A 22,643-nucleotide genomic window follows, 5' to 3' on the forward strand; every position below is an offset into this window, starting at 1 on the left:
TATGTTTTTTATTTACAGGTATGTTATCTGGAAACCCATTATTCAGAAAGCTCTGAATTACGGAACAACCGTCTCCCATAGACTTCATTTTATCCAAATAATCAAATTTTTAAAAAATCATTCCCTTTTTCTCTGTAATATTAAAACAGTACTTTGTACCGTACTTGATCCAAACGAATGTATAATTAATCCTTACTGGAAGCAAAATGTAGTCTTAAGGTATGATGATTCAAATTACGGAAAGATCCATTATCCGGCAAACACCAGGTCCCGAGCATTCTGGATAACAGGTCCCATGCCTCTACCTTGTGTTTTATATATTAAAACAAAACAGGCAATTTACTACACTCACATGTCTTCAAGTAAATAAACCTTTGAACTTTTTTCTTTTTTGCGAGCACAGTATTTTACCTGTTTTGCATTATGACTTTATTACTTGCACCCAGGCACTGCAAATTTGTTTTTGATGTAGATTTGTAGTGGGTAAAACAAAATGGAATTTTCTATCAAAAAAAAAAGTATTCAGAAAACAAATTATTTTTCGTTGAATGTCATTTTTATATATGTACACATATTTATCATATACACTTAGAAGTGTCTCTTTTGCAGTGTGAACCGTGCCAATTTTGCCAGCTTTTCTTCCATACCATTTAACAACGATTTATCAAGAATTTTTAATTTCAGTAATGTTCCTGGAAACCAAAAAGTGCACCTAGGTGTGGCTTTACCGGTGCTTTATAAAGGGCAAAGATTAAGATTTCCCTTTCCTGCTAGTTATTGTATACTTCTTTTTATACCAGCAAAAAAATCTTTCTAACCCTTTACTTTTATCAAATTATTTGCTGTGTGTTCTCTGTTCACCTAAACTCTTTGCATCTTTTCATAAAACAAATCAGTTGAGCAGTCTGACCAATCTTGATTGTAGAGAGCATGGGTGGCTTATTGGCAGATTGGATTACTGCCAAATGTTTATTGCTACCTATCGCAGGAAAGAAATAATGTTGCATGGAAGGAAAATGGCAGTTGCAAACCATTGAAACAGACAGTAATTCCTTTGCTAAAATGTAGGATTGTGTTTACTGAGAAACAAACCTAGCAGTTCAGTCAGGATCAATTGGCTAAAGATATAAGATGCATTTTATAGATATACCTTTCCTTCTCCTAAACCTATTCTAGAACAATCATTTGTCAAGATCTTCTTGCAAGGATGCCATATATTGGATAGATTCAAATGTTCACTAGCAAACATGGATATTGCTTTAATTGCCCTCCTCATAGTCATTTGTAAACATAGTAAATAAAGTGACCTCAATACAAAGCCTTACGGCATGCACCTTCAAACCCTAGCCCTAAAATGTTTGCGGTTTTTAATTTACCTAGTGTCTTCTTTTTTTTGGGCGGTGGGTGAGTCAGTCCAAACAGTGGTTTGGGGCATTGGGTTAAGTACATTAAAGGGATACTGTCATGGTAAAAAATTATTTTTTTTCAAAATGAATCAGTTAATAGTGCTGCTCCAGCAGAATTCTGCATTGAAATCCATTTCTCAAAAGAGCAAACAGATTTTTTTATATTCAATTTTGAAATCTGACATGGGGCTAGACATATTGTCAATTTCCCAGCTGCCCCAAGTCATGTGACTTGTGCTCTGATTAACTTCAATCACTCTTTACTGCTGTACTGCAAGTTGGAGTGATATCAACCCCCCCTCCCTCCCCCCCCAGCAGCCAAACAAAAGAACAATGGGAAAGTAACCAGATAACAGCTCCCTAACACAAGATAACAGCTGCCTTGTAGATCTAAGAACAGCACTCAATAGTAAAAACCCATGTCCCACTGAGACACATTCAGTTACATTGAGATGGAAAAACAGCAGCCTGCCGGAAAGCATTTCTCTCCTAGGGGCAAATTCACTAAGCGCCGAAGCGCCGAACGCTAGCGTTACTTCGCTAGCGTTTGTCATTTTCGTTACTGCGCAAATTCACTAATGAACGCTGGCGTAGTTTCGCTAGTGTTACTTCGCACCCTTACGCCTGGCGAAGTTTCGCTAGCGACGTAACTACGCAAATTCACTAACGCGCGCAGTGTACCGAACGCTACCTTTTACGCTAGACTTCCTTCGCCACCTCAGACCTGGCGAAGCGCAATAGAGTAGATAGGGATTGTTTCAAAAAAAGTCAAAAAATTTTCTAAGTCCCAAAAAATGCTGGCGTGTTTTCTACATTATGGGTGATAGGCTGAAAAAGATCGAAACATTTTTAGGGGCTCCCCTCCTTCCCCCCTACATTTCCTGACTCATGGCAACTTACCTAGACAGTGGGCACATGTGTAGGGCAAAATAAAATTTTTATTTGATGATTTGAAGATTTTCTAGCCATATGTAGTGCTGATACGTATTCCTCCATTGAAATTTGAATTTCACGCCTTATGCAAACTAGCCTTCGCTAGCGTAACTTCGCTTTACTTAGCGAATCAACGCTAGCGCAACTTCGCAACCTTACGCTACCCCTGAGCGCAACTTCGGATTTTAGTGAATTTGCGGAGCGCTGGCAAAACTACGCCTGGCGAAGTGCGGCGAAGTTGCGCCTGGCGCAACTTCGAATCTTAGTGAATTTGCCCCCTAAAGTGCAGGCACAAGTCACATGACCAAGGGCAGCTGGGAAATTGACAAAATGTCTAGCCCCATGTCAGATTTCAAAATTGAATATAAAAAGATCTGTTTGCTCTTTTGAGAAAAGGATTTCAGTGCAGAATTCTGCTGGAGCAGCACTATTAACGGATTCATTTTTGAAAAAAAAAATTTTTTCCCATGACAGTATCCCTTTAAATAGACATTTTAATAGGCCCTTTAATGTGGTTCAGGATGCTAGCGGTCATATTTACTGCTGCTTCCTTTCATTGCTCAGTGCTATTTTACAATTTGACTGCGACAGCTGAAATAGAAACAAGCTGATAAAGGGAACTGAAACATAAAAACTGTATGCAAACTGGTCGGTGACATGATTAGCAACTTCTTCTAAAATTGTCATGTTTTAATTCAAATGTCCATTTATACAGAAGAAAGAAGTATAAACCTGCATAGTATGAAAGGTAAATAGATTTTTTCAGTGCATCGTGTACATTCCAGTGATAAGCACAGATCTTCTCTTAAGCTGGCCACAGACGCAAAGATCAGATCGTATGAATCAACGTACGATCAGACTTCCCCATTGCCCGACCTGCCACTACATCAAATTAAGTAGTAAAAGAACAGATGAGCCGATGTTCTGCCCCTGACAGCAATCGTACGAAAGTTATGTCCGGCCAAAGCTAGTGACAGTCTCCCACTGAAAATTGTAAGATCGGCAATACACGCAGAGATATTACCCGCAGCCGACAGAAATGTTTAACCTGTCCGATCGACCAAACAACCGATCTCCGTCGACGAGAAATGTCGGGACTCTCCACAAACGGTCCGAAAATCGTATGAATACTCGATTCGTACGATCAGATCTTTGCGTCTATGGCCAGTTTAAGAGTGCACATGATGAGATTAAAGGTGAATCATCTTGTAAACTGCTAATATGGTTATTTTACTGCTCTATTTATTCTTTGTAGTGAGTGCCCATATGCATGTATAAATCTTAGCAAAAGCTGTGCTAGCCCAATGCATTGCCTGCTGCTTGGCATAGCCATCTTACAAATCCAAACTGGTCACATGCCTAGTTCCTTGTCTTTTGAGAGCAAGCGCATAGCTTTCTTACTTTTTGGTAATCTGTATCAATCAGTGGAATGCCTTTTTCTTTTTTTTTTTATAATTATTTTATTTAATTTTGTCCAGTTTTCAATAACATAACCAAACCTCAACAACCTCATGGCAACATAAAAATGTGCTCTACACACACAACACAAACAAAAACAAATGTAAAGCCGTTTCTGGTGGCAGATGAGTTGCTTAATACCTTTAAAGTATTACGACACATGCTGTTAAAGGGGTGGTTCGCCTTTAAGTTAACTTTTAACTTGGCCAATTGGCCAATTCTAAGCAACTTTTCAATTGGTCTTCATAATTTATTTTCTGTAGTGTTTTAATTATTTGCCTTCTTCTTCTGACTCTTTCCAGCTTTCCAATGGGGGTCACCATCTAAAACACAAATGCTCTGTAAGGCTACACATTTATTCTTATTGCTACTTTTGATTACTCATCCTATCGTATTCATATTCCAGTGTCTGATTCAGATCAATGCATGGTTGCTAGGGTAATTTGGAATAGCAACCGGATTGCTGAAATTGCAATATGAAGAGCTGCTGAATAAAAAGCTAAATAACTCTAAAACCACAAATAATAAAAAATGAAAACCAATTGCAAATTATCTTAGAATATCTCTCTCTACACCATACTAAAAGTTAATTTGAAGGTGAACAACGCCTTTAAGTACATGAATGGTAAAAAAACTTTCATAAATACATGGTAATAATATGTAATACTGTGGGGTTTTTTTTAATAAAAAGTATTAGAGCAAGTTAACTGACTTATGCCAAGTGACAGAGGTGTCATTTATTGAGGTGTACAAGTGTAATGAATAAACAGTACATGATGCTCTCTTATATTTCCCTCCAGATGGAAGTTGTTGCAAGTAATTAGCATTGTAGCACGTAATACTGTTGAGTATTTGATTTTGTTTGCAGTATATCCACCTGTCAGAAGTGCACATTTTATAAATAAGACAGAGGTTGCGATTAGTGGAGGGAAAATGAAAATTTTAACACACACATTTTTTTCTCATTAACAAGTACAACTAGTGCCCATGTGAATCCCCTTAGGGTCAACCTCTGACTCCCATTAACCCAAGTCTGTATTGCCAGTTGACCTATTTTTTTTTTCTTTAAAGCAGTATCAGAAAAGGCAAGCAATCATAATGACAGCAAGTGAAAAAAGAAATCCATAGCAGTTTCCTCTGTTTCCCATTATCTTTGGTAAAATGCACCTGGCTAGGCTTTTGTAGACATGTGTATTCGCTGATAAAAAAAAAGTGGTAAGAATTTCTGAGAAATTATTATGAACAGTTTTTCTAGGAAACTATGTCCCATTTTTCAGGGGCTCCATTAGTACATGTATATATTAGTTATTAATATCATCAGTTGGATGACTGGTGAAACGTCCAGTTGATTTGACTTATTTCTATAGATATAGATGTACCATCACCTGGATGAATGAGAATTTTCACAAACTTTATACATTTAAAATTGACATATATGCCCTAATTTTCGATAAGGAACTTATTTTATTGAGAACCTACATTACTTTTTAATTCCTGCTCATATTTTCTTAAACTTTCAATCAATTTCATAAAAAGATAAGTGGTCCCAAAGCAAATTCATTTCAAATACTTTGGAAACTGGAAGTCTATGTTTCACTAGGCCCCTGTCCCTTTGGTCCTCCATCTTCTTCCTTTGTAGTTTCACCCCCCAACATCCAAATCTTTCATGAAGGATTCGGGATATGACCGAATCCCAAAAATAGGGGATTCAGTGAATCCCTAATTCCTCGTTCTGTGACAAAGCATCAGCTGAGCCAGGTTTCATATCTAGATAACATAAAAAGGCATTGTTGAATTATAGGTTGAAAGAAAATTTTCATCTGTTGTTCTTTAGAACAAAAGTAAATTTCCCAACTAAAAGTTTGAATGGGGTATTATGAGTAGGGCCTTGTTTAGGAATGGCAAAATGTAATGTCAAAACAAGTCCAGTGTTAAAGGGGTTGTTCACCTTTGAGTTAACTTTTAGCATGATGTAGAGCGTGATATCCTGAGACAATATGCAGGTGGTTTGTTTTTATTGTTTGTGGTTTTTGAGTTCTTTAGCTTTTTTTTATTCAGCACCTCTCCAGTTTTCAATTCAAGCAATCTCGTTGCAAGGGTCCAAATTATCCTAAAACCATGCACTGATTTTAATTAGTGACTGGAGATGAGTAATAAAAAGAAGCAATGATCATAAATCTGTAGCCTTACAGAGCATTTGCTTTTTTTTCTTTTTTTTTATAGTTTTTGAATTAAAAAACTGTTCCAGTTACAACTAGTGAATTTATGCTTGTGCATAAACATGAAGATGCATTTGTTTTTTTGAAAGAAACTGTCTATACTTATGTAAATATTGTAAATCTGTGCAACAAACATTAATAAAGTGCCACATTTTATTTCTTCTTTCTGTTAACATCTGAAAGCTTCTTTTAAATAAAGGAGAACTAACACCCAATGAAGAATTCTAAACACTGAATCAAAGCCATAGTTACATTTGGTAAAGGAATACTGTCATGGGAAAAACGCATCAGTTAATAGTGCTGCTCTAGCAGAATTCTGAACTGAAATCCATTTCTCAAAAGAGCAAATAGACTTTTTTATATTTAACCTTGAAATCTGACATATTGCCAGTTTCCCCACTGCCCCCAATCATGTGAATTGTGGTCTGAAAGACTTCAGTCACTCTTTACTGCTTGACTGCAAGTTGGAGTGATAATCAGATAGCAGCTCCCTAACACAAGATAACAGCTGCCGGTAGATCTAAGAACAGCACTCAATAGTATAATCCAAGTCCCACTGCGACACATTGTTACATTGAGCAGGAGACACAACAGCCTGTCAGAAAGCAGTTCCACCCTGGCTCTTTCTGAAAGCACATGACCAGGCAAAATGACCTGAGATGGCTGCCTACACACCAATATTACAACTAAAACAAAAACATACTTGCTGGTTCAGTAATGACATTTTATATTGTAGAGTGAGTTATTTGCAGTGTAAACAGTGTAACTTTGAATTTAAAACTACATCGTAAAAATCCTGACAGAATACCTTTAAGGTTACTGTCCTTACAAAGTACACAAAAACAGCAGCATGAGATACAATAGTCGCGATCCTTTGCTCCTGCGTTTGTCAGGGGTGCAACACAGGGAAAAATAATACACACAAAAATATTTATTATTTTGAAAGTTTTATTGTCAAATATTGTTCACGTGAAAGACACCATGAATATGAGCCCTGAATTATTTTTGAAGTTAGGTGATCAAACCTCTTACAAAGTATATTCAGAAGTCAATGCAAATTTTCAGCTATAAATATTTCCCTGAAATGGAAAACCTCTGGAGCATGTCAAAATGATATATGTCTGAGAGGAAATAGAACAAAAAAAAAATCTTTAGCAGGTATAGACTGACTGATACGCTTCTCTTCCACTCCACCTCTGATTTACTTTCTGTATCCTGGAAACACAGAATTCATGAGGTCAGGTGTGTAATGATAAACTCGGGTCACAGGAATTATTTGTTTAAATTATCAGGTGACAAGTTTATTGTAAACCATTTGACATTGTTACAAAATACACCATAGACAGAAATATGCACATTATATCTTGAAACAAATCAAAGCAATATAGTGCCATGCAAAAGTGTGCAGGCCCTTGAATTTTTTTTTTATTTTTTTTATGTAACCTTGTAGTTAATATTTGTTAGAAAATAGCTAAAACTGAAGGATGGTGTTTGCATAAATATCCCCTCACAAATATTTTGTAGCGACCCTTTTGCAGGAATGGCTTAAAGGTGGAACTATATCCTTGAAGTTGGCTGATCTCTATATAAAAATATATGGCATAAAACAGCCTTTTCCTGAAAAAAAAAAAAATAGTATGTACCATTGGATAATTCCATCATGTAACACTATGCCATTGCAAGTACTCCATTCCTTGGCTCATATGAGGAACTATGCTCACACACAAACCTGCTAGCCAATGAATGGACAGAGCTTTGTCTTTTATTCTCACACTTCTTCTTCTTAGTTAGAATGGTTGAATAGTCAAACGATTTTTACTTTGAATCGTTCGAATCATTCGATTTGATTGAATTTGACCAATTCGATGGTCGAAGTACCCAAAAAAATACTTTGAAATTCGAATATTTTTGCATTCAAACTATTCACTCAAGCTTAGTAAATCTGCCCCTAAGTCTACTAGAAAATCATGTAAACATTAGATAAACCCAACAGTCTGGTTTTGCCCCCAATAAGGATTAATTCTATCTTAGTTGGGATCAAGTGCAAAGTACTGTTTTATTATTACAGAGTAAAAGGAAATCATTTTAAAAAATTTGGATTATTTCATTATAATGGAGTCTATGGGAGGCAGCCATTCCATAATTCGGAACTTTCTGGATATCGGGTTTCCGGATAATGGATCCCATACCCGTATAATCAATTAAAAATTCTGTATCATTTCTGAAATCATCAGATTACATTTCATTACCCCATTGTCAACAGTCAGTAACAATAAAATCACTCATTGACCAGTAGTTTTTTTAAAAAGCTGGAAAGGGGCAGAAGAGGAAAATAAATAATTAAAACATTATAAAAAAAATACTAAAGACCAGTTGAAATGTTAGAGGCCCATTTATTAAAGGTCAGATTTTAGTGGTATTAGAGCTTTTTTTAAACCATGAATAAACGCTACTCCTCTAAAACCACAGATGCCATGAAAGTTGTTAAAAGATTTGAATTTAAAAATTATGTATGAACTGAAAGACGCTGAACGATCCAAAAAAATAAATAAAAAAAATTATATGAATATATCTATAACTTCTAAAAATGTTACTTTTTCAAACAATTACAAGGGGGAAAAATCCAAAAAACTCTACAAGGCACATTTATACATTTTCGAATTTAGGTGAGTTTGTTTAAACTCACATGAATTCAATATTACTCGAAATTAGAATTTTTCGATTATTTATTATATCTTAAACTCCGACTAATTTTACTGATTCGAAAACTCGAATATAATTCAATTAAACTCGATTTGAGTTTTTTTGTCTCAAAAAAACACAAATGTCAGAAAGGCTGCAAACATCCTCTAAATTTCTCACTGGACCTCTCCCATTGACTTATACAGCAATTCAGCAGGTTTTAGCTAGCGAATAGTCGAATTCAAATTCTTAAAGGCCAGAGTAAAATTTGAAAATCAAATTAAAATTTTTAAAAACACTCGAATCGAGTTTGGATAATTCCCGAGTTGAATGTGGTGACGGTTTTGACCGTAAAAAAAACGAAAATTCTGATTTTCAATTCGACCCTAAATAAATCTGCCCCCCCCCAAAAAAAATAGAATCAGCAATGCTCCCATTGTCTTCTATGGTACTGTAACTGCTTTTACTTGGAGAAGTTTTTCGTGGTTTTTACACTCAAAAAATCTTGATTTTTTTTTTAGTTTTAGAAAGAAAAAAAAACACATTTTTTGAAAACATACAATTGGCGAAAAATGTAAAATGTTAGCAAATAGAATCCTTAGTGTAGGAATTGGGCATTCTATAACATGCTAAAGGTTAGTAGTTGCTGTTGGTCAGGTACCATCGCAGAAGAAATGCATAGTACTTCTTAGTAAGCCACAGGGGCCATCTGGGCACACTTCATTCAGCAACGGGTTAAATCCAGGCATAATCATAAAAAAGTAATCACTAGCAATGCTGTGCTGCGATGACATTCGAGGTTAGTGTTTTCAGACTACAGCTCCGGGGCCTCTGAATGCTGATGCAAATTGCAGCGTGAGAAAGTGACGCTTCCGATCTGGGAAGAGGAAACGCTGACATCTTTTTGAAATGATGATTAAACCTATAAAGTCTAGACTTGGTTTATAAAACTGCTGATATTTTATGGCCAGTTCTAAACGCAATCATTATCATTTAATTTGTGCTTAGAGTAGCTGTGCTCTAATTACCGAAGGAAAGAAAAGAAACTCCTGTGGCAGAATGCTATTAGGCCAGTGAGATTTGTGAAAGGCCCCAGCCCATGTGGTGTGTATTAGAATACTGTTCGTAATTTCACTGCTGCAAACTAAAAATCCTCAAGGGGGAGTTAATTACAGGAAAACCATTCCAAATATCAATAAGCTGCATATTTTCCATGACAGGAGGTTTCTTAACTCAGGTTGAACGCCTGCAGAACAGTACCCATATGCTACATTGACAAACAAAATTGTGTTGCATTGCTAGCTGTGTTTTGGGCTCTTCCCTTGCATAGCAGCACTGCCTCTTTAAGGTGTATTTGTTTATATACATAGTCGTTCTTACAGTGGGGTGAAAAGCTACCTAGTACCTGAAATCCGTGGATACAAATGTTGGAAAAAAAACACACATAAAATGGACTTTCCCCCTTTTTCCGTTTGTCATTTCAATGCGGATTCAAATCTGTACGAAAGATGCAGCCAAATATCAAACCTATAGAAATATAAAGTTAGGAGGCTCCCAATAAGAGTCTCCAAAATAGCACAGCCTAAATTGGATCGCACACTCTAATTGAAAATAAAGTATTTATTGCATCAAAAAAAAAATTACTAAATCATATAAAAAATGAGTGACATTAGCCCAATGTGTTTTGACCAAAGTGGTTTTCCTCAGGGGCAAAAGATAAAAATAAAAAAAGGCAAACCTAGTCGGAATCCTAATTTGCTTCCACCAAAAAAAAAAAGGAATCTGGAATTTGGTGCATCGGTACTGCCAATACAATAAATATTATGCAAATTAATGAGACATTTTTCACAGTAGCTCAAATGGTCCTATTTCCAAAATGATTATATTCTTTGCACAGTTTAAGGACTGCCTTAGAAAATGCACCACATTTAAAGCAACATTTCAGTGACTCGTAGTGACTTGCAGTTCACTTCAACATGACATGACACTTTATGGAACATATTACACGGATGCCATAATGTGATAAGCACAGTGGTTACCATTGTAACCACCTTGAAGTGCCGGTGTGTTGGGTAATATGGTCTCTGATGGTAGAGTGTGTGTTTTTTTCCACATCAGTGTGGGTTTCCTCTGTGTACTCCAGTTTTTTTACATTAAAAAAAAAATCAACCTTATGGACAGGTTAATTAGATGGTGGTATTGACATGTATGTGTAAGCCGCACCCATGTGTTTCCACCTCCAGGGTAAGGGGCTGATGTCGATGATAGATGGTGAACCTAAACATTTCATTGGTGTGTTAATATTGTGGCATTCACCTGTGTTTGACTGCAGTTCATAGTTGGAGGATGATTGTCAGTTTGTAGAGCAATCCCAATGGGTTGATGTGTCTGTGGGCCCTACTGCTTACCCAACTAATTTGCCATGTATGCATATAACTTTTCTTTTCTCTTTTCTGTATGAGAACAAAGAGTCGTTTTGAAAAGAATGCTAGATGGAAGTAGGTAAAGAGAAGGACCAGGACCAACAAAAGAAAGCGAAGAGTAAAACTATGTAGATATTGGGCCTATGGTGTAAGATATATGGTGGGCCCCTGGCATGCCAGTCTGACTCTGAAAGCAATGTTCTCACTTAGATGTCAGCCTTGGTGGCCAAAACCTAGATCACAATATTCCATTAAAAAAAGAAAATCTAGAAAAGGGAAGTTGTTTTTAATTGTAATAATAGATGTATTATCTCTCTGTTGAGACCTTTGTTGGGACTACGGCAGTTAAAGCACATTGCTGGGATCACAGACTGAAGTGGATTACAAATAAAAACCTATTTGTGAAAAAAAATAGTTTTTGATATATAAATAGTTTAATAGTTTGCTTTTTAAATGTGGAAACTACTTAAGCACACTTCTTGTCAGCTGTATAGTGCAAATTGTATGCATGCAATGGATTCAGTCTGCAAGACCTGGTGATACCTGTCAGGGACAGGATGCAGCTTGGGAGAAAAGTTAGCTTGAGGCACATACATGTTTTTAATATCAATAGATAAAAAATTAAAAACAAGAAATAAAATTATAAAGACTATTTATGAGCCAGATTTCTTAAACTTCCTCTACACTGTAATATATTTTTGAAAATACATTGTTTCACTTTATTACCATTAGAAATGGTGGGAAACAGTCCTTATGATAAACATGGTTCGCTTTCAATATGTGGAATCCGCTATATCAGTGTAACTTTCAATTTCGTGCCTGTCACTTAAAAAAAATTATCTTTTTTTTTTTTGTTGTTTGTTTTAATGCTGAGGTAGTGTAATTGTATTTATAACCCAAGTATAGTATTATTTGCACCCTGAATGGGAAGGAACATGCAAGTTATATCTGTTGTTCTGACATCTGAGTTTTCAATATATAGATATTAGACAGATCAGTGTGTCGAATTTGAATTTCGAATTTGAATTTTCAAGTTTTGTTTTATGGGCAATACTGTTAAATTCGACTAGGGAATTGTTAAAATTCCATTTTTTTTTTTTAATTCAAATTTCAAATTTATCATACACTGGCCCGTTAAGATTTCAAATTCGACTATTCGCCACCTTAAACCTGCCAAATTGCTGTTTTAGCCTATGGAGGACGTCCTGGGAACAATTTGGAGTTGTTTGCTGCCTTTCTCACATTCAAATTTTTTTAGATTCGAATTTGATTCAAATTCGATTCGAGTTTGCGGGTCAATCCTATTCACCGGAGTTCCAAAATTTTTATTTATTTTTAATGAATTGCAATTTGTCAAATTTCGAGTTCATGGGAGTTTTAAATAGCGCCCATGAACTCGAAATTCGTTAGAATAGGCGCTTAGTCAAAGTCATCTGTAGCGTAACTAGAGGGGGGCGGGCCCTGGTGCGTGACGCGCAGCCGGGCCCCACCCCCTCCGTACCGCCCACATTTTCAGTGGCGCGCGGGCTGCCGGGGGGCCCTGATGGGCTGTGGGCCCTGGCCCGCTCGCACCCCCTGTAGTTCCGCCACTGAAAGTCATTCATTGTAAACAATGCTGAAACATGTGTATTATAACAAATACCGTAGGCCCTATTGTAAAATGTGTCAGGACAAAAGTCACCTTTGAGTTCCATGACCTGTATAAAAGCATTCATTCACTGACCTTGTTCCTTTATATGGCCATGGAACTCATTAGAATAATTCCCTCATAGAGCTATGTTATTCTATATATATATATATATATATATATATATATATATATATATATATATATATATATATATATATATATATATATATATATATATATATATATATATATATATATATATATATATATATATATATATATATATATATATATATATATATATGTATATATGTGTATGTATGTAATCAGTAGGGCATATGCCAAAAAATAACTGTGTGTGTGCTGAGTTGTAGTTCAACACAACCCATAATAGAAAAAAAAATCAGCCCACACAGGATTTTGTTTAAAAAATATCAGTGAACTTTGTTTTATAAATGTTTCAGTCTTAACACAGACCATTGTCAACCCATACCTCCAGTATATACCCTGGTGAACAAACCTCAAAACTGGTGCCAAAGTGACGTCTTCATGGCGCCATGACGTTTGTGAAGTAAAAAAAAAAAGATTCCTATAAACCGCAAACATTGAATAAATCAAAAAAAACAGGAACAAAAGTAAATTGAGTAGACTGTAAGGTAAGCTTTTATCAGCAACCATGTGTAACGGATAAAATTGCAACATTTCTATTAATATCTATTCGTGCAGAACAGGGCAATGGATACAAATTAACACTGTATAGAGATATCACCACAATGTGAGGATAATGTACCATGTCTGGTGTTTGTTTGTTTATAGATAGATAGGCAGACAGGTGGCTCTTGTGGATTATAATATATAATATAATGAGAATAAAGAACCCGCTATTGTAAAATATAAGGATATTATAAGTTACTGAGGAGTTCCATGACCATATAGCCGAGTGCTTTTATGCAGGTCATGGAATTCCGAGGTGACTTCTAATATCGTATTTTGCAACAGGGGGTACTTTATTTATTATAATAAACAAGTTTTAGTGAGTCATGTGACAGAAATGACATCACTAATCTCTGATTATAACTGATGACATCACTAAGCACCATTTATAAGGATATAATTTACAGGATATTCATGGCTCTTGTGTATTATATAGTGAATAAAGTAACCCATATTGTAAAATATAAGGATATTATTAAGTCACCGAGGACTTCCATGACAATATAAAAGCAAGAGGCCGAAGGCCGAGTGCTTTTATACAGGTCATGGAACTCCGAGGTTACTTCTAATGTCCTTTCCAACAAGGGGTACTTTGTTTATTATAATACACAAGTTTTAGTGAGTCATGTGACAAAAATGACATCACTACTCACCGTTTATAACTGATGACATCACTACTCACCGTTTATAAGGATATAATTTACAAGATATTCATGGCTTTTGTGTATTATATCCTAATAAACAGTCCTTAGTAAAGTCATTGGTTATAATCTGTGCTTAGTGATTTGATTTCACATGACTCGCTGAAACTTGTGTGTTATAATAATGTGCCACGTGTTGTAAAATATGAGGATTTTAGAATTACCTTGGTTCCATGACATGTATAGAAGCACTCAGTCTTCAGCATTGTCTTTTTATATGGTCATGAAGCCCCTTGGTGACATATAATAACCTTATTTAACAATAAGGTAAATGTATATAACGTATCAAAAAATGTATATACAGGTATGGGATCTGTTATCCAGAATGTGCAGGACCTGGGGTTTTCCAGATCTTGCCATAATTTGGATCTCCATGCACTGTCTACTTAAAAATAATTTAGATATTAAATAAACCTAATAGGGTTGTTTTGCCTCCAATAAGGATCAATGTTATCATAGTTGGAATCGAGTACAATGTTCTGTTTTATTATTACAGAGAAAAGGCAAATCAGTTTTAAAAATCTGAGTTATTTGATTGTAATGAAATCTGTAGGAGATGGCCTTCCGGTAATTCTGAGCTTTCTGGATAACGGATCCCATACCTGCATTGGAATATGATTTGTATATGTATACTTAACTTTTATATCCATTGCTGATCATGGAATAAACCTGTTTGCATCATTGCATATTTTTCTAGTGTTGTCAGATATACCAGTGAGAGGGCGCTAGACACTCCAAGTCTAACTATAACTAGCTGTGCTGTGCTGCTAACCCTCCCTTTTGTCTCTAGTCTGGCTTTATATTTGAATTTGATTATTTTTTCTATTCCTTTGAGGCCTTGGGCAAATCACTTCATCGCCATCTGCCTGAAAAATTAAATCGTACTGTAAGTTCTAAGGAACTGAGTGTGGATGATGTACAGCAATTGTAGAGCTTTATAGAACTAAATATTAGCAAACCTCCTCTAGTAGATGCTGTAATTAGCTCTTACCTGGAAAAATAATTTCCACTTGTATTTCCATGCGTGCATGAGTATGGTCACCCCTTGGGATGTCAAAGGTAAATGTTGTTTTGTTTTATCTACAGATCCTGATGAAGATGCACTAGTGAAAGGAAAGCAGTCTATCAAAGGTCAGGTTGTTGGAGGACAAATCTCTGAGGGTGAGAGCCTGCTGGATGGAGAGGATGACACCATATCATCCTTAGAAGAGAAAGATCTTGAAAGCCTTACAGGTAAATCTAACTGATATGTATGCCACAAATTACTCTGGTTCCTGCTTGTTCTAATATCTGTGCACTTCCTAAAGATGCATGCCAGTTAATCTCTTACCCAATACCTGACACTGCTTACTTTAACTTTTTTTGAATAGCATGGTGCTATTTACCTGCCCCTTGCCTTCATGTCTCCAGTAAAAGTAGAGTCAGTTGTGATACAGCCCTTTGGTTAGAAGTGCATCTCCCCATATACCCCAGCTGTTGCTGTGGCTTGTGCCCCTCTGCTTCTCAGTGAGCTGCCCTTTAACACCATTATTTCACCACTTTCACCGTTATTTCACCACCTCGTTTTTGGATTTACATTTTATCCTTAAAAAACCATGTGCATGTATTGTTTTTATTTCATTCAAGTTTTGTTGCCTTTGATCTCCCATTGCCATTTGTACTGGTAAACTTTATGAATATTGTACCATTTGGAACCATATCCAGTGCTACTAACAAATTCTACATATATCACATCTGAGAACACAATTACTGCTTTGTTTTTCCCCAGAAAATGTCTGACTAAGCAAACTGTAGCAATATGTTTATCCTTAGTATACAAGTCATGGCCCAAACCCACATACACACCATCATTTTCTCCCCTCCGCTTCCCAAAGGGATGCTTGTATGCTTTAGCTGGTATATTTCTATATGTTACTGTATGCCAGCCATACTGTGAAACACTGTGTAGTTGCTTGAATGTGTAGGTGGTGGTACAGATGAAGTTACTGCAGGGTAACTTTCTATTATGAAGGCAGAGTACTGCCAAGTAGCTGCATCATTTCAGAAATAATATGTGTATTAAGGCCCAGTTCAGTTCTTTTGTTTCACCAGCTAGTTATTTGCATGCAGCTCTTTCTGCCAGGACAGCACTCCTTGCATAGTGCCTTGTAACTGAGCTCCTTCAGGGCTTGCTGGGAATCTAGGTTGTATTTACCCTTTGTTTGTGAATATTTACTGTTATACAGTATCTGTTTATATGGCATAAGTGCCAATCTCTACAACCCTTCCTACTTTTTGTCCAGTCTGGACAACTACATGTCTATGTCCCTTTGACCAAAAACAGACTGTATAGTAGCCTGACAAGCAAATACTGGTATAGGTATAGTTATTAGGCACACTGCCCTATTATAATCAGTTATATGAAATACTGCACCAGCTGTAAAGTGTCTCTGGAAGTTATTTCCATATATTGGCAACTGCAATATAATATACTACATACTGGAGACCTGTGAAAAAAAGGAATTCTGCTTAGAGAACTGCATAAATTAAGTCTTGGCATTTGAATTTTTTCTAAGTGACCAGTTTCAGTGGTTTTATAACAAAATGACTTGCAATTCCAGCAATTAGTATAGGAATAGAGGAGGCTCAATTTGCCCTTTCTCTCTGTACACATCCACTCAGGAGGAATACAATGATACTGTAATAGAGGTGACAGGGGTTTAATTATATAATCCTGACAATGGCAATAGGATTAAGAGGTAATCCTCAATAATAAAGTGGTGTGGGTTGGAAATGAAGTGTAAATTGTTAGAACCCCCCTCCCCTTCTGGAATGAGCTGCCCCTGCGTCTTACAGCTGCCCTCTCGCTCCTGTAATTGAATGTCTGGGAGTGATTGGGAAAATGTTATTTGGCCTCTCTATTCCATTCTAATACCTTGGGTGCAAGGGAACCCAGTGCTGCTCATTTCATTCATTTGTGGGGCCGAGCGCTGGGAAATTAGAGCGTTTTTTGCAGTTATCTGCTGCCCATCTGCACACACAATGTAGCACTTGCACTGGGAATACACAGGGAATAGACTGGGAATACACAGGGAATAGGGCAGAGCCGACTGTAATCTCAGCAGAGCATCTCTCTCATTGTCCCAGTGGCACACATCAAGATTGATGGCAGATTAAAGACACTCACCAGTCTTAACAATCGATGGAAATGACAATTCATCAGAATATTTTGGCAGTAATTCACCAAAATCATTACCTGGCCCCTTTCTCCTTGTCCCCGCACACTATATTAATCCAGAATTTCCGTGTCACTCATCTATTGATGGGCTCTCTAGCCCCCCCCCCTCCCCCTGAATAAAGATATTGTGTATCAGCCAGATGATCTCATTGCGATGTATATGGATCAATAGCAATGGGACGCTGTGTGTATAATAATATACATCTCTGTATACAGCCTGCTCCCTGGTTCTGCTTATCTGAGTTGTATAGTTGCAGTCTGGAGATCGCATATGAATCTTATTGTGCGCGCTTTTCGTCTAATGTAGTAGCGCCCGGCCCTGTCTGTCATATGAACTGGATGACAGCGAGGCAGATAAGGCCATCTCTCGTCTTCAGCTGCCATTTAGCTCCCAACTGCCCCTTAGCTTAACCCTAACCTGCCCTACACGTAAATTCTAGCAGGCCCCGCACTGCTCCAGCCATGGCTCTAGTACTCAATCAATTCTCATGAACAATAAAATAACGCCACTGGTGGATAAGCACAACTTTTTGTGTCTGGGCCTACATATTCATATCAGCTAATCACACTATAAGGCCTTGTCTGAGGACTGTCTCTGCTTGTCTCTCGCCAGGTCCTGTTAACCTTAGCACCCCTGCGCAATTAGTGGCTCCTTCCGTGGTGCTAAAGGGCACCCTGTCCGTCACATCCTCTGAGCTCTACTTCGAGGTGGAAGAAGATGATCCTGCATTTAAGAAAATGGACCCCAAGGTAGGATTCTCATGATGGTATCTCCTTCACCCCGGCCCCTTGTGTTTGTGTGTTTAACTATACGGCCACTAATCATCTCCCGCAGCCCTTTATACAGTTTCACTGCAGCTGGAGGGCCGCCTGATGTACACATCTGGGGTAAGACGAGTAGGCCAATAAAGCTTTCCTGCCCTATAGCCGACTACGTTCACTCTGCATGTTAAATCCATTATTAATCTTACAGGCAGGGACATTGTTTTTCTTTCTAAATTGAATTTCCATGCAGGGGTAGCAGTATATGCCCATTCTCATGGATTTATCGAGCTGACCCGCTGCTCTATTTAGAGACCTGCTTTATTTATTATATACAGCTGTAGCCAATATGCCATCGATCGCCCGATCACTGAACACACGCGACTTTATCAACACGACATTTTTTTATTAAACTCCTCTGCATTCTCTTGTCACCAACATCCACGTTTTGTCATGTTCCTGCAACTCAATTTAGGCTGCTCATTAATTTGTACCAATTATGTATGATGAGCTTAACATGTATGAGACTGAAACCTATATCCAGTTTTAAATAATGACATTGTCCTCTTAAAATTGTTCCAAATACTGTTGTTCTTTGTGACAGCCAGGCAAATTTGTATTGGTGTTTGTATAGTCGGCCCAGAACACAAGCCCACAGAGATATCATCTTGTGCGATACGATCCCACTTTATATTCACACTTCTAGTTTGTTTTAACAAGGAAACAGTAGCTTGTACCCAGAGCCTCCTTGTGTGCTGCCCAATAATAATAATAATAATAATAATAATTATAATAATAATGATGCATGTGCGCAGCCTTTTGTCCTCTTGTTTCTACAGAAACTTCTTTAGGCAGTTTATTTACAAACAAAACCGAAGGGCAATAATAAGATGAAGCTGAACTATATCCCAACATTATTTTTTAAAATGAATTACTTACTATGTGTCACTATTTATAAGTAGCAGTATCCAGAAATTCGCATTTTTAATCTATATATGGCGATTTGCATTCTTAAAAAAAGAAAACATTCATTCGATTGAGTGAAACTCACCATTTTTTTTTTTTTTTAAAATATAATTTACGGGGACTGTTAGAATTTAATTACATTCATTAAACTCGGTATGCGACACGTGTGCTGGAAATAGTAATAATGGATTCGTCCCCTTTATTATTTATTCCATCTGCAGTGTAAAATCCCGAATTTAAAGCCTCTTAAATTGATGTTTTAATATAGTGAATTATTTCTAAAATGTTTTTTTTTGCTAAAATTTACCCAAATGTAGCATTTTTATTTTTTAAAAAGAATATACTTGGTTTGGTAAAATAAATCAAAGGAAAATTTGTTCGAGAAATAACCGGTTTGACCCAGGATTGACAAGAAAACCATTTGAAGTTAAAGTAATACTTTTTTTTTATTATCATTTTTTTTTTGTTCGTTTTCAAGAAGTCAGCCGCTGGTCGCATTCTGACGTTGGCACTAGAATACATTTAACATCGGTAATCTTTTAAAGAGATTTTTTTTGTTTTTTTTTTACATTTAGTTAAATAATTTTTTGTTCACTTGGTGACAAACATTCAGGCAAAGTAATACGAAAAAGAAGAAGAAAATCACTACATTTCATATGAAAATGTACCTTGGATTTTCTTAAGTCCGATTGCTTCTCTTGTGACTTGGTTCACATTGTTTGGAAGGAGAAATTCCTTCTCCTTCTGTGCAAGGAAATGTTTTTCGTCCCAAATCTATAGGAAAAACAAAAAGTGTCCTTGGAAGCTTGAGCTTGGGGTTTGGTCCACTCTTTCTTTTCAATAGTTCTGCTAAAGACATAGAGCAGGCAAGGCTATTGCATTATAATAGGGGCCTGTTGAAAGGTGGTTTTATTTTTACTTTCTAGGCATTTGGGTAGTGCTTTCACCTCTATCTGATAGAAAAATGCTGGGGAGGGGGGGAACTTGTGATCAATATGTCAGTATTTGAGCCCATCAAATTTAATAGGACTGTATCCCAGAGGTGGAGAGCTGTAAAGATTCTCATAAATAAATATAAATTAAAACAAAAAGTCTTGTGAAAGCTGCAGCTGTAGTGATGTCTCTTATAAATCTACATTTTCAGCAGCCAATGTTGGAGTGGGGGGGGGGGGGGGGGGGTTCTGGGTTTAGTTTCCCTTCTCTGTTCTAGATTAGGTTCTTGATTAAACGCTCTGGAACAGGGGAGATGACTTTGTGCTGTGCCCTAGTGCCTGCAGATAAAAGATGTGCGAGTATCCTGCGCTTGAACTGGAGTCGGCAATTGGGTTTTCCACTTGTAATGTCCCGACCTGCGACCCTCCAGCCGTGCTACATATGAGTGCTGGATCGTTGTTCAAGTTCAAGCACAGCTGCAGGGCCGCAGGCAAGACGTGTATCCCTTGCCATAGCTTTAGGTGTGCAATGGCTTATAAAGGTCCAGTGGGCTACTTAGTTCTGCTACTAGCACCCAAACCCAAACATGTCCGTGTGTAGTTGTGTAGCAGCCGTTTAGTCCAGGCCTGTGTCACTTCTCAGAGCTTGTCGAGGCTTTTGGGGTTAGTGAGGATCTCTCTGGCCAGTCTCCACGTCTGTTTGGCCGCGCTTTCCAGCGCCGAGTGCGGCTTTCCCTGGAAGAGGTCGAGGTTGGGCAAGAAGTAGTGCGGGCACCTGCGACACTGCAGGCAGGAGATGAGCTGTAACAAGATGCCGTTGAGCCGATCCCCCAGACAAGCCTCGTCCCAGTCGGTCTCCCGGGGGTGCTTCTCGCACTCGTACAGCAGCAGGGTCTTCATGTGATAGTTATTGAGCGGCTGCCCGGGCAGCTCCAGGTGTCGGTCCCGCAGAGTCTTGAGCACAGACAAGCACTTGCCCCGGCAGCCCCCCAGCAACAAGCGATTCTCCGCCTCCGCGAACTGCAGAACCCACGCGTCACTCTCCGCGGAGCTCTGCTTGCCGGTCAGCGAGTAACACTCCTTGGAGAGGAGGTTGAACCCCTCCGCCTTCACTTCTGCCACTCTGTTGGGCCCGGGCCACGGGATGTGCGGTAGAGGCCACTGCGCCGCGCTGCGAGGCCAGATTCCAGTGCACTTGAAGGCCGGGGTGATCTGCACAATATAGCGCTCCCTGATGCGCAGCTTCACCTCGCTCGTGTCCGCGATCATCTTCACCACGTCCCGGTAACTGCACTTATCCACCGCCTGGGCCACCAGAGTCTGGAAGCGGGAGCGGATCTTGCGGGCGGAGAGGTACCCGGAGGCGGTGATGAACTCCACCCACAGGGACATGCTGCGCTTTCGGCCGTCACTCAGCTTGAGCACCGCGCAGCCCGGCAGGGAACCGTCATCCACGAAGTTGAAGACCCCCATCTGGTTGAGGTAAAGGACGACCTCGAACTCGGTGGGACACACCACCTCCAGGCCCTCGTAGCGGGCATCGATCTCAGTGAGGGAACTGATGAAGCGCGGCTCTTGCACCTCCACCTCTTTCAGCACATCGGACACCACTTTACACACCTCCCGGATGGTCTTGGCAATGGCCCCCTTCCTGGCCTGGCAGCGCTCCGAGTAGTATTTGTTCAGCTGATACACCAGCTTGGCCTGGGCCGCGATCATGTTTGGGCACAGCTCCGGGCTGTACACCGGCGCCTCGCAGTACGTTGAGGGATCCAATGCTTTGGCCCGATCAGTGCAATAAGCAATGTGCAGGCGCTAAACAATCAATGGGCAACCTCTCTGCACGCAAATAACACGCAAATAACTCCTCCTGTGCACTTTCAGGCATCCAGGCCTGTGACAAGAGTCTGCGAGCAAATGTTCATGAGGAGAAGATGCGCTAACAGCAGCGCTCACAAGCAAACTCCACTCACTGGCGCATCTTCAGGCTCACTTGGCTTCTCTGTCAGATTCCTAGTTTTTTCCCTGGGAGGCGTCGCCTTGGAGCTTGTGCGCACAACCAATCCTCAGGTTAGATCAGGTTAGATCATTCTCCTGGTGTTGGGCACAAGGGTTCACTCTTCATCTCCCCATGGAACTATTGGCAGTCAGATGATGTGTTGCACATGGATCTGTACACACTGCCTCTGCGCCCCACTCTTAGGCTCGGTCTCAGCTCTCTGACTAAACTTGCTTACTTTTATCAATGGTCCCAAGGCCCAGGCGGGTGGGCGGGGCTTTCTCCCACAATAGAACTCTCAGCTGTCAGCGGCGCAGCCAATGAGATGCAACGGCGGTCACACTGAGATCAGAGCGCACACAGACAGCACATAGACTGTGGGGCAGCGAGAGGAAAACAAACAGTCACCCACCTACAGCCTCCTCATTCTGCGCCCTATTTACCCGCCAACGTCGCTCACAGTGCCAGGCTGACTACTGCCTCCAAATGGCCTTGCTCTCGTGCTATGTGGATTACTGCGCGCTATCCAAAGGCCGAAGGGTCAGGCTACTAACACTTATACTGTATCCCTTAGAAAATACTCGCCTGTCGGTGATGCTGC

At 38.8% G+C, this 22,643-nt stretch overlaps 2 protein-coding genes across 3 annotated transcripts in view; one reads left to right on the plus strand and one right to left on the minus strand.

The window, feature by feature from the left end:
* Positions 1-22,643, plus strand: part of LOC108699406 (lipopolysaccharide-responsive and beige-like anchor protein) — a 392,949-nt gene that overhangs the window by 201,374 nt on the left and 168,932 nt on the right. For both annotated transcript variants that reach the window (XM_041589518.1, XM_018231478.2), the window contains exons 38-39: positions 15,253-15,399; positions 17,997-18,133. In XM_041589518.1, the coding sequence (XP_041445452.1) occupies positions 15,253-15,399; positions 17,997-18,133 (284 nt within the window). The remainder of the gene's footprint in view (positions 1-15,252; positions 15,400-17,996; positions 18,134-22,643) is intronic.
* On the minus strand, positions 19,532-22,379 carry mab21l2.L (mab-21-like 2 L homeolog). Its single transcript, XM_041589543.1, has one exon. The coding sequence runs from the start codon at positions 21,760-21,762 to the stop codon at positions 20,683-20,685; it is 1,080 nt and encodes a 359-aa protein (XP_041445477.1). The 5' UTR covers positions 21,763-22,379; the 3' UTR covers positions 19,532-20,682.

The sequence above is a fragment of the Xenopus laevis genome, chromosome 1L (assembly GCF_017654675.1).
Source record: "Xenopus laevis strain J_2021 chromosome 1L, Xenopus_laevis_v10.1, whole genome shotgun sequence".
Taxonomy (NCBI): domain Eukaryota; kingdom Metazoa; phylum Chordata; class Amphibia; order Anura; family Pipidae; genus Xenopus; species Xenopus laevis.

What these genes read in the sequence shown, in the direction of transcription:
- mab21l2.L (XM_041589543.1), bottom strand. Translation starts at nt 21,762, where the DNA reads ATGATCGCGGCCCAGGCCAAGCTGGTGTATCAGCTGAACAAATACTAC.